This window comes from Patella vulgata, chromosome 2, assembly GCF_932274485.2.
Source record: "Patella vulgata chromosome 2, xgPatVulg1.2, whole genome shotgun sequence".
Lineage (NCBI taxonomy): Eukaryota > Metazoa > Mollusca > Gastropoda > Patellidae > Patella > Patella vulgata.
Window position 1 is genome coordinate 14,536,826 of NC_065880.2, and position 18,090 is coordinate 14,554,915.

Sequence of the window (18,090 nt, forward strand, 5' to 3'; positions counted from 1 at the left end):
GGGGATTGGATGGCCGAAAGGTTAGCATGTGCGCACTGTATCATAAGGTCTGTCATTGAGTCAACTGGCATGGTTTACGATTCCCTGGTTGTGCGTGACAAGGGGTAGTGTCGCCTGTCCAACCTCGTGTGTGTGGATTTTCTCCGGGTCCTCCGATTTCCTCCCAATTCTAAAGACCCCTAGACGCAAGCGGAATTTTGAAATAAAATTGAACCATGTGTTAGTCCCGAAATGACGTAGTTTGTGTCATGTGAACATTAAACCCCATTTCTCTCTCTTTCCCTAATTGTTGCCTAGTCGATTGGTCTAATACATACGCTTTAGATCATATGGTCAGTCATTGAGTCAGGTGGCATGGTTTCGATCCCAAACTTGTATGTGACAAGGAGTAGGCTCATCTATTTTCTAGGTCCTCCAGTTTCCCACCACCGCTACAGACATGCAAGCAAATTATTGAACAATATGTTTAGTCCCAAAATGTCCTAGTCTCTCGCTTTCCCTCTCTCCTAATTCCTTGTATTATCATCCATACTGTGAAAATTAGAAATGAATGTAATAAAAGTAACTTTGTGGGTAAAAATATTTTAATTTTATGATCATGTAGATTTTGTTTCTTTTTTTTTATATTTAGTTTCAAATCCTTATGCATTGTGATTTTTTTTGTAGGTAATTGTTAGAGCTTTTGACGGTGGAACTCCATCCTTAAGTAGTGAAACTACTGTCACTGTTAATGTTAATAGAAATCTAAACGATCCATCACTTCAAACTGGAAACCGTTCCATTACCATTTTTGAAACTCAGACTTTAGGAGAGGTGCTGTTTACTGTTGACGCTTTAGATAGCGATCTTTTAGTAAGTTATTAGTCCTTTAGATTACTCATGTATGAACAAAGAAAGTTATTTATTCATAAATAGTTCTTCATAAAGAAATAAATTCTGTGTTGAATAGTGGAAAATTCTTTAATATCTTTGATTTTTTATAGATTTACTTATTTGAACAATGAATTTTTGGGGTGATATTTATCATTTATTGATATCGATATATTTCAGGAACCCTACAATGTGATGAACTTTGCATTTAGTAACCCCACAGGACCACTTCAAGAGTTTTTCAATGTAGACTCCAAAACTGGGGATGTATATGCGAAAAAATCTTTACGATTGACTGGTATCAATAATTTTGAGGTAAGTTTGAAAAATTTTATATAAATAGATATTCTACAAATAATAATGGATGGATCGATATTAACGGACCATTAAATTAGTATCGAAACATCACTTTGAATTAAGCTTGTAGTTGTTAGCCATTGAATCATTCTGTTGAAATATTTCAGGGCAGTGTACGAGTGTGTGATGAAGGTCAACCTCCGTATGGTCCAAGATGTGCATCTACTCTAGCCTACTTTACAATCATTGTTATCAGAAACAATAACACCCCATTCTTCGAACAGTTACCATACCAGCAAAATTTGGGTACAACTTTAACACCAAATACATTTGTTCTACAAGCTTTTGGAAGAGACAATGATCCAGACGTAAGTCCTATTTATACATTTAGAAAAGCATTATACCCAGGTACATGTAAAAAATAGAGAAAATGAAAATTCGGGTAATGGCCGTGATTATGAAATGAAATGAGGTTTAATATCTTATTTTTCTGCACCAACCAGGCTAATGAAAATGGACATCACCGTGCAGTGTGCTGTGAGGGAAATTTTGTCTGAACAGCAGTGTTACAGACTACTCTTTTTTCTAACTCCAATTGTAAAGGGATCTTTTACGTGCACGCCAATACACAAGACCTTGAGGGCCGTGTTTTTTCCTATAATCCAATTACAAGACACTGTCCTTAAATTTAGCTCGGGCAGCGGCACTATGGTCTACTCTTATAATATCGAATTCAAACTGCCAAGGGATCTTTTACGTGCACACCAATGTATACATGGGACCTCGTTTTTTTCGTCCCATCCGAACGACCAGTGCACCACTGGAACTTTCTCAGCCAAAACTGGGAACGAACCCGAGATCATCTGGTTGGCGAGCCATCATCTTACTCACTGAGTCACTGCAGCTCCTGCCTTGATTATGGATCTCAATCACTAAGATACCACAGCCAGATTGTAACACAGGAATAGTTGTACCACGAGATTTCCAGAGACAAATAATATTATAAAGTTTCAATTTGTTCTAGAATTCTAGATAATTAGTTTACATTACATATATTTTGTTTCAGACAACACCATTTGGTCAGCTAGAATACTCTATAATTGGAGACGATGTAGCTCCGAGCTCATTTAATATTGATCCTACATCAGGGCGTATATCAGTCAGTAATACACCTGCTGCTACAAGTGCAGATGGCTTTTTTGTAAGTACATCAATTTGGATTTAATATTTGATTGAAGTTTTTCCTAAGGCCGTGCTAATTTGATTTAAGTTTTTTCTAAGGTCATACTAATTTGAATTTCTGTTCTTTTAGAACACCTGTTAGAATTCTGCTTCCAAGTTCTTCACTACTAATAGTAAGTGCAGGAGGACCGCACTACACTCAAAACAAAAATCTACAAGATAAATCTGCGGACAAGACAGAAAATAGACCTTGCACCAATTAAACAAATATCAAATCAAGTGAATGGATCCGGGAACCAGCTGTAAGCGCCCACTGCGCTGTACAGTCCCGGGCCTGTAGTGACACAGACTTCACTTAAAATTGAAAAACAATCAGGAATACAAAAAAGACGTAACAGAAATAATGCGACCAATCTTGACAGTGGTCGTCTCCTCAATGACGATAGTCTGCCAGTTGACGTCATGAGTTAGAACGTCAAAAAATTTTAACAATAAGGGCTATAATCCGGATAGAATCTCGATAAAGGCTAAAATACTTCTCAAACACATTTGGTTTCAAATATTTAATTTTAAAAATTTTAACAAATAAAACATCACAAACAAAAATTGAGTGGATTATTTATAGACCTCATAGAACTAAAAATTAAAATTCATCCTTTACACCATTTGTCATAACAGTAGATTGTTATTGAATTATCATTATCAGTTTAAAAATACAAGTTCAAAATATTTTTTTTTTATTTTCTGTTCAAGATACGAATACAAGTTTGTGATAAGGGGGTACCTCCTAAATGTAATACCACAGTTGCTCGTGTCACAGTCCGAACAAACTTTGCAGCACCAATCTTTGCTCCCACTACTTATAGTCAGACAGTTATTGAAACTTTCCCACTAGGAGATAAGATTGTTGATGTAAATGCTACAGATACAGATTCAGTTGTAAGTATAATGTTATATGGTCATGTTATGTATGCTTTTGACAAATGCAGAATTCCCATATTTTTGAGAAAATAGCTGTTTTTTTTATTCAGCATTATAATTTATTTAGTACCATACCAGTATATTGTACAGCAACAAATTCTCATAAAAAGAAATTTTTATATATATTATGAGACAATTTAAAAAAAAAAAGAAATCCTTATCCTCGATATTAATTCTATATATCAAATTCAATAAATATTTCCATACATTTAAACTCATTAGGATGCTTTATGCTTTTTTTTTTAATTTTAGGGTCTGAATGGAAGAATTCAATATTCGATAGCTCAAGGCACTGAGGGAATGGCTTGTTTTGATATAAATGTGGACACCGGAGTAATTTTCGCAAAGAAAGCTTTAAATCAAGCTCCTTGTAACCGTGACAGCTATGTTGTAAGTTGCATTTTTATTCTGTTTCACATGTGAATAGCATGACCCAGATGGTCAGTAACATATTTCTTAATCTTGTTCAAAGATTCTGTCCCTCAATTAATCTCTGTATTCTTTAGAATAAAAACTACTCCAATAACCACTAACTATATAGAAAGCATGTTACTTAAAAAATTACATCCCTTAAATAATCTTTTCACACCGTAGGCCACAATGACGGGATATTTTCTAATAGTAAAAATTTCTTTATTTCTTGCCGGTAAATTTTTTTTTTTGAAGTTTTGCGCCATTTTCATTTTTCTTGCTCCTTTTGCTATCGTCAACATTGTTGACTTGACCTCTCATTCGCAATAAATCTTTTTTCTATGTGGAACTGGAAGTTAATCACCAGCTAGTAGTAGTGCCTTTTTTCTTCAGTGTATTAGGAACATGTGTACATCAGGCACGGGTTGCATTCATCACAACTTCTTGTGACACATGTGCAATGCCATACAAACTATTCAGACAATCAGGGGACCCAGACCATATCTCCCATCCACACTGCCATAGACACACCACTGGCATAACCTCTGTTAAAATATTACCATATAGCAGTGGAACACATGAAAAAATAGCGGCACAATTGGCTAAATATATATGAAAAATAATTGAATTTTGCAAAATAAAAACATGGTAAGTCAGGCGGAATACAGCCGTAGACAGACACCAGTCATAGACACATAGAATGACTCAAACTTATCAGTAGACACCAGTGAATACTCAATTGGGATCACATGCTTTTTCGTATTTTCTTAGTATGCCGTTTGGAATTTCGCGGCACACTTAGGAAGATCTCGCGGCATACTGGTTGAGAATCACTGCCATATGGTATTCACTGATGATTTATTTCTTACTTACAGATGAGTATATCAGCCACAGATATGGGTACCCCGGCACAAACCAGTAATCCTTTAGCAGACGTCACAATCAATATTATCAAAAACCTGGCACCAAATTTCCAAAATGACCCATATACACCAACAATACTTGAAACTGATACTGCAGGAAAAGAAGTTTATATTCTTTCAGCTATTGATCCAAACAATGTGGTAAGTATTTTAGATATTGAATTTCTAGTTTCACTGTTCAGTGGTCCCATACATGCATGTATGTTTCGTTCGTTCTTGGAGTTTAATGCAGACAAGTGTTCCCTAGCAAACGTACAAGAAGAGCCAGTTGTAGGCTGTGGATAGAGGAGCATTAAGAAAATTTATCACCGAATAACACATTCTACAGTATATATACTGAGTGATATCTCCTTAATTTTAGGAGATACATTGTTTAATGTTGCTGTTAACATAAATGCATGTATTATTACAAATGATAATAGTTCTAAAAATAATAACAGTTCTACAAATGATAACGAAAATAAAGTATTGTTAGAGAAAGGTTTATATGTTAATGATTATATTTTTATCTTTATTACATTTGGATACTTTTTTTACATTTATTATGTATGTCAGCTACAATCTATTATTTTGATGTATATTCTCATTGCCTGCATCCAATGGCATTTTTACATATCAAAGGGGTATATTTCAATTGGCTTAAATTACAGTTACCTCCCTTTCTATAAAGCCTGGTATTTGTTCAGTAGTAGGATATGGTTTATTTGGAAAGAAACTTAGAAGAATTCTTAATTTTTCTTTTGCATTTTGATTGATAGTTAAAGCTTAAAACAATAGAGAATAGAATTTTCAATGGACTGCTTTAAATGTCAGTGGGATTCATCATAAGGTCAAGAAATTTAAAAAAATTTCTAGACTTTGTTGTGAATGGGCATTTAAATATCAATTTGCTTGACTTTAATTTACATTTTTTTTTCAGACACCATATAATCAATTACAATATGAAATAGTGGGTGATGGTACAGCCACAACATATTTCAGTATTGTTAAAAGGGATAATAACAATGCTGCTCTCATACTACAGACCCCTGTTGATGCTGATACATTGAATACATACAGGGTAATATTATATTTAGTAATATTTTAAAAGACATATAAATGAAAGTAGTCTTATAAATACAGACAGAATCCAGTAGAAGTGACAAACAAGACCCTTCTAGATTTATCAAGTCTTTTACCTGGAATCTGCCTACATGACTGACAAGGAAAGTTTTTTGATGGTACAAGGTCCACTTGTGTACATGTTGGCATGCATGTAAAAGAACCCTATACCATTGGAAACATTGCCGTCCTGGCAAATTTCTCCTATTTTGCATTGCAAACGTAACCATAGAAATGAAGATTACTGCATGTTTGTCTCAAACTCATGTTGAAGAGATATTAAACTTCATTCCATTGAATTTTCTTTTCTTTTCTTTTCTTTTCTTTTCTTTTCTCTTGTCTTGTCTTGTCTTGTCTTGTCTTGTCTTGTCTTGTCTTGTCTTGTCTTGTATTTTATTAAACTATATTCTATTCCATTCCTTTCATTTATTATTTTATTTTATTTTATTATTTTATTATTTTATTTTATTTTATTTTATTTTATTTTATTTTATTTTATTTTATTTTATTTTATTTTATTTATTTTATAGGTAACTGTTGTGGTTTCTGATGGTGGTAATCCTAGTTTATCGGATAGGACAACAGTAACAGTTAGTGTTAGAAGAAACTTGTTTAATCCAGAGTTCATAGTAACTGATTATACAGAGACGATTTTCGACTCACAGAGAGTTGGTGAAACTATATTAACTCTACAAGCAAGAGATAATGATACTCAGGTATTCTTTGTTTAACTAAATGCATATTTAAAAGTTTTTCACAATGTTCATGTATTAAAAACATTTGTGTATTTAAATCAACGAATGTATGCTCGTATGAAATTCATTTAAAAGAATGAACCTTTGATCAGTGATTGAAATAATTTTTTGCAGGCCCCAAATAATCAATTCCGATATGCAGCATCTGGAAATGCAGTAGCCTTACAGTATTTTGCTGTGAATGCTGAAAATGGTCAGGTCTATGCAACTAGAGATCTAACATTAGGTACAGCAGATTCGTATACGGTAAGCTTACTATTACTAAGTATTAAGAAATAACTTGATAGAATGTATGCATATGGTGACTTTATGTTTGACAAATGTGATGTAAAGGTTTGATTGTAAATGAGTAGAATTCTGAGTGATTCATGGACACAGAAAATTAGAATGAACCAAACAGTGGAATGTATTTCTTGATTGTAAATTAAAAGATATTTAACAATTAAATCATAAACTGTCAGTCATATCACTTGAAATAAGGTTTGGTATGAACACATTTAATTGAGGATCTTATTCTTGTGATTTTGTTTTTTACTAGTTTAATGTACGTGCTACCGACCTGGGAAATCCTCGAAGAACAAGTCAAAATCAAGCTACAGTAACTATAAATGTTCTGAGAAACAAAAACTGTCCATCTTTTACCAACCTACCTTCTGCAATAACAATAAATCAAACAGATACAGGTGTAATCTATACAATACAAGCTAATGATGCAGATACACAAGTGAGTATTATAATTATACCTGTACCATAGACGAGTCATAAGTTAGGCAATTCAACATAGAGAAATCTCTTTAGTGTTTAATCTAGTATCTATATTTTCACTGCTTTTTTCAGCAAAAGATTTTAGTCTTTAAAGTATATTGTGCTCCATCTTGAAATTATTACCTTTTAGTAAATCTTGATATTTTTAACCAGTCAGGTCTAGGGGGCCTATATGATGATCCCCAGCAGCCTTTAAGCTGTTTGCATTGTATGCTTCCTCTTTTGAACTGCTTGATGAATTTCATGATGCCTAGATCGAAAACAATTATTTTTCAAAATGTGTATGGAGAATATTTCAACATTAATTATGGAAATTATTAATACATGAGTTAAACATTAATAATGAATTTGATAATATTAAAACTAAAAATAATAAATTTGGCATAATGTATTTCTTCTTCTGTGTTGAATCTTATACTGTTGCAAAAGTAGCTTTTATGATTTGAAAATGATGAGGATGTTAATTATGTTCCTATCTTTCATTGCAGCCTGAATTCAATACGCTGACATACACTGTTGTCGGTGAGCAGACGGCTACTGTTCTCTTTACCGTTAATTCGAATAATGGACAAGTGTCTGTTGTACAAACTGCTGGGGATCAGTATGGTCGATTATTTTCAGAAACAGGAATTTTATACAATCTTATTGTGAAAGTTAATGATGGTCGATGTCCTGATGTATTTGCACAACTTCGTATCAATGTGAACAGAAATCTCCAACCTCCTGTGTGGACAACTGCTGATTTTATTGTTACAGTTCTAGAAACCGCTTCAGTATCACAGTCTATTACTGCTGTGTCTGCTAATGATAATGATCCTGCCGTAAGTTATCCTTTTGAAATTTCTCAAACTTACAAAAATTCATTTACTATGATAGACAATGAAGGAAAAAGATTGAGAAAGAATTGGGTTTTAACGTCCACTTGACACAAACTGGGTCATTTCGGGACTAACTATTGCAATAATATGCTTGCACATAGTGCTCTTTAGCAGTGGGAGGAAACCGGAGGATCCAGAGAAAACCCTTGTCACACACAACCGAAAAATCGAAACCACGCCAGTTGACTCAATGACAGACCTTTGGATTCAGCACCCACGTGCGAACCATTCAGCCATCCAACACCCCCATGAAGGAAAAATGATGACAACTACATAATTTTTATACAGAACATACAAAAGCAACAAACACAAAACAGATTATATAAAACAAACAATTCACAATGTCATATCATTGCACTAATTTAAAATATATTTTAAAAATATTCAGGGTCCAGCTAGAGAAATAAGATATGAAATAACTAGTACTTCCGCAAATCGAGATTTGTTCTATATAGACAGTGCTACGGGTAGCGTGTTTTTACGCAGGCAGCTAACTGGAACAACTGGAGATCCATTTGTTGTAAGTATTTTTTTAAATGTTGTAGTTTAAATATGCAACTGTTGTGCGATCGATTCCTAAACAGTTCTCAATGTCAGTATTATCAGTTACTCATCTGGTGCGATCGATAACCAAACAATCATCTGATGGGATCGATACCCAAACAATTCTCAATGTCAATATTATCAATTACTCATCTAATGCGATCGATACCCAAGCAATTCTCTATGTCAATATTATCAATTACTCATCTGATGCGATTGATACCCAAGCAATTCTCTATGTCAATATTATCAATTACTCATCTAATGCGATCGATACCCAAGCAATTCTCTATGTCAATATTATCAATTACTCATCTGATGCGATCGATACCCAAGCAATTCTCTATGTCAATATTATCAATTACTCATCTGATGGGATCGATACCCAAACAATTCTCAATGTCAATATTATCCATTAATCATCTGATGCGATCGATACCCAAGCAATTCTCTATGTCATTATTGTTAATTACTTATCTGATGCGATCGATACCCAAGCAATTTTCTATGTCATCATTATCAATTACTCATCTGATGCGATCGATACCCAAGCAATTCTAGATGTCAATATTATCAGTGACACAACATGTGCGGTTGCTTCCTTAACAATTCTCAATGTCAATATTGGCAGTTGCTCATCTTGTGCGATCAAACAGGCATTATCTCCAGTAAGACAATACTTATATGTAATCTTGTATAGATATATATGTAACCATAAACTTGTCAAGATTTTTGGACAGGAAGGAAGTAAGCATCTTTTGTACAAATTTTTATGTTTTCTGAAAGACCTGATCATTTCTTATACTTTGAAAAATGGAATTTTATGTTTTTCAGGTAAATCTTTTAGCAAGAGACAACGGAATTCCTTCCAGAGTCAGCGGTCCTGCTAGATTAACAGTCACCGTTCTCCGTAATCAGTTCCCACCTATCTTCCAAGATTTACCGTATGTTTCTACCATCAGTTTAAATAATATTCCAGCAACAGTAGCTACAGTTCGAGCTACAGATGCTGATACACAGGTAATTACATTATCTTGATAATTATATAATCTAAATGAAATAAAAACTCAAAAGATATAGAAGATGACTAAGTTTCTCTTACTAAAAAAAAACAACTTCGAATTAAATCTTGAGATTGTTTTTACACTTATGATTAGGAAGGGAAGATAGAATTTATAAATATGGTTATTTAAAGTATATGTTATTACATTATTAATTTTTGGGTTTTAAATTTAACATTTTAAAACTTTATTTTCAGAACCCCTTTAATGTTGTGCGCTACACCATAACAGGTGATGGTAGTGCTTCTACTATGTTCAGTATTAATGAAGTAACTGGTGTGATCACTCTGGCTGGAAACCTCAACACTGTCTCCGACACTGTATACACTGTAAGATATATTTAGCTGCTATTGATTAAAACAGTATTTATTAACATATAATTACACGCAAGATACCATATATAATTAATTATATGGATTCGGAAACAAGCTATAAAACTTATATTGATCTATTTTAAATATATCTGTGTTATTCAACAATTGGGATAAAATGAAATAACATGTTTTTAGGACAAAATTATTCAATTTTTAGTTACTCAAGATCTTGGAAAACAAATAGCCATTCAAGATAGTGAATTATGTTTTGTTTTAAAATCTCAAAAATTTTTGGTTTTATATTAGTTTTCTTTCATTTAGAAATAGGAAGTCAAATTTAGAATGGGTGTTCCCAAAGAACAAAAATTCAAATTGGTGTGGCCTTACAAATTATTGTCATATACTCCGTTACGAAACCAACTTATTCATGTTATTAAGGAATAGTGGTCTGAAGCGTTCTTTATGTTAATTGAGTTACTTCCCTTGAATGATAAAAGGCTTTGATCCTTGATGGAATTGTGGGATGGAGTGAAATGTAAAATGGCCGTTTTTAATTACCAGTAGCCCTTCTGCTTGTCATAAACAATCCAGCCCATCTCTTGGCCAAAACACCAAAATACCACATTATTTGTCCAATTATCAACTTCTCCGGTTGTTAGGATGTTGTTTAAAAAAAATGGAGTATTTTGATAAATCAATATGTTGTAATCTCTTGATTATGTTTAGTTTATGCTTAGTTGTACTATTGGCCATCATACTTATTATTTTTGTTCTTAGATTCGTGTTTTAGCCTATGATGGAGGAGTTCCTGCTAAAACGGCTGTTGAAACTGTTCGAGTCAACATTGATCGGAATAACAATGCCCCTGTATTTACAAATACAAATTATGCACGGAGTATATTAGAAACCCAAAGAGTTAGCGAGACTATAGAAACTGTACAAGCTTCAGATGGTGATGCAAATGTAAGATTTTCAATGTTATTTGAAATTTACCTGGGTCCCAGGAAAATATAATTTTTGTATAACTTCTAGTATATTTCTCGTTAAAAAATAGATAAGACTTAGAGTATATTTTATATTAGCAAATTTATATGTTGAGTTTTTGATATTATATAAAATGAAGGATTGATTTATCTTTTAAAGGCACCTTATAATCAGATTCGTTACTCACTGGGAGGTGATGCCACAATAACATCTTTCTTCCAAATCAATGCTATTTCTGGAGCTATTTCATTACGACAGTCAGTACTTAGAACCAGTACAAATGCAAGCAGTTTTAGTGTGAGTATTATTTTATAATAACTATAACAAATATGTATTTGTTGTTTTTACGCACATGCAATTTCGCAAAATGGATTTGAAAATCTGTTTTACAAGAAAAATTAACCAATTTGATATCTCCAATTTGTTGTTAATCTACTAACTTTCTCAACGCTGATTAAACAGCAATGTTTTCATTTGTTATTATGAAATTTATTACATCAATATCCGTTTGTCTGTTCAGTTCAATTTGAATTAAGGTTTACATTCTTAGTTTTACTTTATATTAGTATTCTGTGTAACTTTTTTATCTGAAATTATGTTGTTGTTGCTCATTGAAAATGGTGCTAGAGTGCTTGTCTTAATTTTGTTGTGGTTGGTTGCTATATAATTCATTGTAAATAATTAAATTATCAACTTCAGACATAACCATTTCTGAAATAACTTTATTAAATTGAAATCAATTTACATTTTGATAAGAACACCTATTAGAATAAGAAATAAACACGGAATTAAATTATTGAAAAGATTTTTTGGCATTGTAAAATGTGGAAATATGTTAGGGTGTGTTCTTTTGGGGTTATTGTATCACTTTTAGGCACTTTTAGCACCAGAAAGATGCTAACTAATGAAATTACTAGTATTTACTAGAGAATAAAATGATCTTATTTTCTTGTTTTCCAGTTCCCAGTTATTGCACAAGATTTAGGCAATCCTAGTCGATCTTCGGCACCTAATAATGCAAATGTTGTTATCACCATTATTAGAAATAATCCTCCCATTTTTATTAATGAACCATATAGTACCAGTATTAATGCAAATTTGGGAATAGGAGCTAACGTGTATCTGACAACTGTAAGAGATACCGATACAAGGGTAGGTACACAGATTTAAACTTTAAAATTTATCCATGAAATACAGATTAAAGAACATTTCTTCATTTCTCAAACACAGAATGTGCTGGATGTGTATGAAAGCCTTTCATCCAGCTGGGCTCGCAAACACAAATCTCAATCTTTTATTGTATATTGGGCGTTTCAATCAACATATATTTTGTAATTGTCATTCCCGAAAGATTCTCAATTTTATTTTATTTGAATTCAATATAAAGATTTCTTAATTATAACAATTATGCTTTTTCTAGAATCCATTCAATGTGTTAAGTTATAGACTTATTGGTGATGGTGTAGCTGTAGCGTTGTTTGAAGTTGATACAAATGGTCAGATTAAAGTACGAGCTGGTTTAGAATCTGATAGCCGAAACTCTTATACAGTAAGTTTACTTAGTTACCTTGTATTTTTGAATACACTGGTATAGATAAACAACATAGGTTGGGAAAGCTGTCATTTGTTGCTATACTTAACCCGTTAAGTGGGTAGGTCATTATATAACATCCTGGACAACTGCCACTCACTGTGTGTAGTGCGTAATATAACACCTTGGAGGTATTTTCCCCAACCTATTCTTAGAACATAGTTCGTCACTTCGGGGAATCCCTTGGGAATTCCCCCACGATCGCAGCATGTGTAGGACGTTATATTACGTTATATATGTGGATTATGATTTTAAAACATTGTCTGTGTATTTTGATTTTGAATTTAATCGAACATGATTTTCTTTTATTCAGGCACGTGTTGAAGTGAGAGATGGTGGTACCCCAGCCTTGTATGATGTTACTGAAGTCGTTATTACTGTATCACGTAATTTTGCACCACCAGTCTTTTCCCACCGAGACATTAATGTAGAAATACCATATACTTCTCCTATTGGTACATTTATTACTAATGTCAATGCATCTGATGCCGACACTACAGTAAGTTGAAATTCCTTCTTTATCAGTTAGGAACAAAAGGTACTTTAACACAGATAGCTTCTTTCTCAATCTCTTTAAGCTAATTAAGCTAATTAGAAGGGTGTTCAATCGCCGAGAAAGTTCATCAGGATTTTCCGGCGTGGTTTCCCCTTTTCAGTGGGGCAGAACGGGGGGGGGGGGGGGGGGGTGACAAGGACAGCTGTCTAGTCCTTTGGATGAGACGAAAAACCAAGGTCCTGTGTATACATTGGAATGCACGTAAAAGATCCCTTGGCAGTTGGAATTCGATATAAGAGTAGGCGAAAGTGCTGCTGCCTGGGCAAAATTTCCCTCATAGCACACTGTATGGCGTATGCCCGTCTTCATTAGCCCAGTATAGGAACAGAACAGTAGGACGTTAAACCCCATTTCATTTCATTTCATTTCATTTTATCTCTGGATGGTCAGCATTAACCAAGTATTGTTGTGTACATATTGTCTTGTTATATAATGTTATATAATGATAATGACTAGAGAAGCCTAGTTAAAACGTCGCTCAGTAATAAGCAGTAATTGTATGCCAAAGAATCATGACCTGTTTATTTCAGTTCAATTACTAAATGCCATTGAAACAATTGATTAATATTAAATTACAGTATCGTTATTTATTTGGTCTGATTTTTACAATACATTGTATTCTAACCAACTTTCAATCATCACAATGTTCTGCCATTAAGGTCGGGTGTTCGATCCCTGCATTGGCCGAAAAAATCGATCAGGATTTTCCCTTGTCAGTGGTGTATACATTGGCATGCACTTAAAAGATCCCTTGGCAGTTGGAATTCGATATAATAGTGCCACTGCCTGACCAAAATTTCCCTCATAGCATACTGTATGGTGTATGTCCGTCTTCATTAGCCCAGTCGGAGCAGACCAGTAGGATGTTAAACCCCATTTTATTTCATTTCATTTCTGCCATTAAGAGTTATACAATCCGACAATCATATTCCAGGAATGGAAAGGGTGGGTGTGAGTGCTGTTGTCAAACCGAACATAGCAAATGTTAATTGCAAAAATACAACAAAACAGGATTGACATTAGATTTTAATCAGATTGCTTCTCTTTGGAAAAATTTGTCATAGAACGGCAATGTTTTAATTCTTGAAATATTTTGTTTGGTTTCTTACACAATATGCTCATTTGTAATACATTAACATTATGTTTTAAACATTTATTTTCAATTTCAGGCCCCAATGAATACCATTACTTATTCTATAACTGGAGGTTTAAGTAGTGATAGATTCTACGTTAATCCAATAACAGGTGTTATTACATTGTTAAAACCAGTAGAAAGTGGTGTTAATTTTTATGATGTAAGTATATTTCATATATAGAATAATTCAGGTTTTAAAATTTTGTATCCGTATAAAAGAAAAATTTTGTTGGTTTATTATTGGAAAGCAAACAGGTTTAACTTATAATTTTTAATTACTTTTATAATAAGGTTTATTTTATATTTAGAGCTGTATTTAATGATTATTCTCTTTATTTTTCTGGCAAATTCTTGACACAAAATCAAAACTATATAAGACACCTGTGCAACAATGGGTAATTAATAAGCCAGTAATTATTATTTGCATTTCACACAAAAGTATTAATGATTATTGAAATTACTGATCATCATGTTGATGTGTTCTATCATGCATACAAGGACAGCTGTCTAGTCATTCGGATGGGACGGAAAACCGAGGTCCTGTGTTCACATTGGTGTGCATGTAAAAGATCCCTTGACAGTTGGAATTCGATATAAGAGTAGGCCATAGTACCGCTGTCCGGGCAAAATTTTCCTCATAGCACACTGTTTGGGGTATGCCCGTCTTCATTAGCCCAGTTCGGAGCAGAACAGTAGGACGTTAAACCCCATTTCATTTCATTTCTATCATGCATCTTCCAAACTTTGTCTGCAAGAATAGGAATGTTAAATGGTGACAATTTTATTTTTAGCTTGTATTAGAAGCAAGGGATGGCGGATCACCTTCAAGATTTGCTACAGTTAATGTACGTGTGTCTATTCTAAGAGATAGCGGATTGTTGGCTTTCACTGCACCTAACTATGCAACCACCATAAGTGAAAATGTACCAGTCGGTCAAGAAGTTCAAGTGGTTCTTGCTCAACCAGGAGTAAGTATAAACATGAAAAATATATCATACTTTCAAACAATAAATTATTTATATTTGTACTGTTAAAGAAGAAGTAACGTTTTAAACAGAATTCCCGTCGAAGAGAAATTCTCTAATTATTAATTAATAGCCAGGGAAATGGTGTATAGTGTTGACAAATATTAAAGGCACACCAAACCTTAATGAACAATAGATTCGCTTAAACAAAATTAGGGGATTGGATGGCCGAATGCTTTTAGACCATAAGGTCTGTCAAGTGGCATGGTCTGTCCAACCTGGGTTTTCCCCAGGTCCTCCGGTTTCCACCCACTGCTTGTATGACCCCCCAAGTTCTTGTGAATTATTGAAACAAAATTGAACTTTATGTTAGTCCCAAAATGGCTTAGTTTCTGTCAAGTGGGTCTTAAACACCATTTTTCTTTATCTCTGTTATCAAAATGGGTAACAGAATCATGGGTAAAGATGACAGTGTACAATCAATGTGAATGATTTTGTGGTCAACATATTTTAATAAAAATACTTGTTTAGGGACTTAAACCATATATTTTTATATTCTAACATTTTTGGGGTTTAAGCAATATTATCTACTTTGATTGTTTTGATTTGTTTTAGACAAATGTAATTGGTGGAATATGTATATCTGTAACATTTTCTTTCCATTTATTACAAATATTTATATTTATTTACAGACCAATATTAGATATGAATTAACAGGCTTCGTACCTGGTACAAATTACTTTGATATTGTTGATAATAGAATTAGAGTTAAAACTTTACTGAGTACTGACCCAACCAAGCTGACTCAATATCAGGTATAGTCAACAATAACTTCTGCAAGCTAATTTATTAGTATGTGACTGCTGGAATAAAACTCTTTTCCAGAAAATAATCATTGGATTTTAAATTAGAATAAAATATTTCAGATTTTTATTAAACATCAGAGGATCTTAAAATTAAGCACCAATTGTTCAATAACATTGATAATAGTTATTTTTGGAAAGACTATAAACAATTTTTATATAATGATTGATATTGTTTATATGATGATCAGCTGTAATGATTGATGTTGTTTATATGATGATCAGCTGTAATGATGTTTAGATGATGATCAACTGTAATGATTTATGATCAGCTGTAATGATGTTTAGATGATGATCAGCTGTAATGATGTTTAGATGATGATCAGCTGCAATGATTGATGTTGTTTATATGATGATCAGCTGCAATGATTGATATTGTTTATTTATTTCTGTAGCTACAAGTTAAAGCCTCAGTAAATGCCGGTGTTACCGAACAAACCGCCATCGCGACAGTAACTATCAATGTTACCAGAAATGAATTTTCACCTGTGTGGAATCGTACAAATTATGAAGAAACTATTGAAGAGAGATTAGCACCTGGTACCCAGATATTAGCAATTGGTGCTTCAGATCAGGATGGGGTATGTAGTTTACATTAAACTGATATAACTTGAACATTAAAATAGATAAAGGTTAATTTTACTGACCTAGGCGATGAGACTTGTGTATTTAGCTGACCTAACAAGTCCAAAGGGACAATATGGACCAGGAGACCAGGAACCTAGCATGATGTAATCACGTTTGTCAATCAATGTGCAATTGTCCAACAGAGAAGCATACCAAGTTTCATGTTGATTGAACTTGAATTAGCAGGATTTTTTTGGAAAGATTGGCACCTCAAAAAGAATAAGAAGATGAGCAGCACTAGGGGACAAGTTCCTTATCCATAAATTAGATTTGATGACAGTAGTTTATATCAATAATTGTTTTTGCAAATACCGGTACCCTTATGCTTTAAATTAATTGAGATTTAAATTGTTTATTTGCAGGATGTGATTGATTATAGAATAGTCAGCGGAACACCTAATACTGATTATTTCTATCTTCATCCAACAACCGGAAAAATTACACTGGTTAAAGTTCTTACAGATACCACTGCTAATAGGTTTGATGTAAGTTAATTATAGGCCATTTACACTTATTCTCCAGTCAAATCTAACTGTCAATCAGTTTTCATGTCAGATTTGTGATGATTTTCAGTATAATTGATAGTTGATTTCTATTAAAATCAGTTTTCAAGTCAGATTTGTGATATTTGACTTGATTACACTTGATTTTCAGTATAATTCATAGTTGATTTATATTAAAAGAAATTTCATTTCTTCGGTGCAAGAAATAGTTATTGATGTTACCTCTAATGTTTTTTTTTCTGTCGTTTTTTTTTTCAGTTAATAGTTCAAGCCAGTGACGGTCGAAATCCAGCTAACGTAGTTAATAATAATGTTAGAATTAACATTATTCGTGATCAGGGTCCTCCACGATTTTTGAACTTGCCTTACAATACCTTTGCTACAGAGAACAATGTGAATGGTGCTTCAATATATAAAATTTCAGCCACTGATGACGATCTTAAGGTAGGTTTTATTTTACGTAAATAAAGGGCCTAAACTAAGATATGTCTTAATGACATGGATGTTACATGGATGATGTTACATGGATTCCATAGGACCCACAACTATTTACAATTACCTTTTTGAAAATCTAAATGTGAATTTTGTTTTACCACAATGAAGCATAAACATTAAAGTTGCAATTTCATATTTTTAAGTTATATTTTTAAAATTTATTAAAATAAAGCCTTAAAATAGATGGTATCTATAAACAGTCCTACCTTGTTAAAAAATAATCCTATTAATCCTATAATTCACTATTGCCAGTTGAGAAATTGGCAAAAATATCATTTTAAACTTCAAAT

At 33.1% G+C, this 18,090-nt stretch overlaps 1 protein-coding gene across 1 annotated transcript in view; it reads left to right on the plus strand.

Annotated features, from left to right (window-relative positions):
* LOC130010847 (protocadherin Fat 4-like) overlaps positions 1-18,090 on the plus strand; it is a 42,578-nt gene that overhangs the window by 11,843 nt on the left and 12,645 nt on the right. The window contains exons 15-30 of the mRNA XM_056098945.1: positions 667-852; positions 1,051-1,185; positions 1,335-1,535; positions 2,234-2,368; positions 3,103-3,288; positions 3,583-3,720; positions 4,617-4,805; positions 5,584-5,724; positions 6,296-6,361; positions 7,774-8,106; positions 9,541-9,726; positions 12,486-12,614; positions 12,970-13,155; positions 15,139-15,315; positions 16,571-16,756; positions 17,165-17,287. Of these exons, the coding sequence (XP_055954920.1) occupies positions 667-852; positions 1,051-1,185; positions 1,335-1,535; positions 2,234-2,368; positions 3,103-3,288; positions 3,583-3,720; positions 4,617-4,805; positions 5,584-5,724; positions 6,296-6,361; positions 7,774-8,106; positions 9,541-9,726; positions 12,486-12,614; positions 12,970-13,155; positions 15,139-15,315; positions 16,571-16,756; positions 17,165-17,287 (2,697 nt within the window). The remainder of the gene's footprint in view (positions 1-666; positions 853-1,050; positions 1,186-1,334; positions 1,536-2,233; positions 2,369-3,102; positions 3,289-3,582; positions 3,721-4,616; positions 4,806-5,583; positions 5,725-6,295; positions 6,362-7,773; positions 8,107-9,540; positions 9,727-12,485; positions 12,615-12,969; positions 13,156-15,138; positions 15,316-16,570; positions 16,757-17,164; positions 17,288-18,090) is intronic.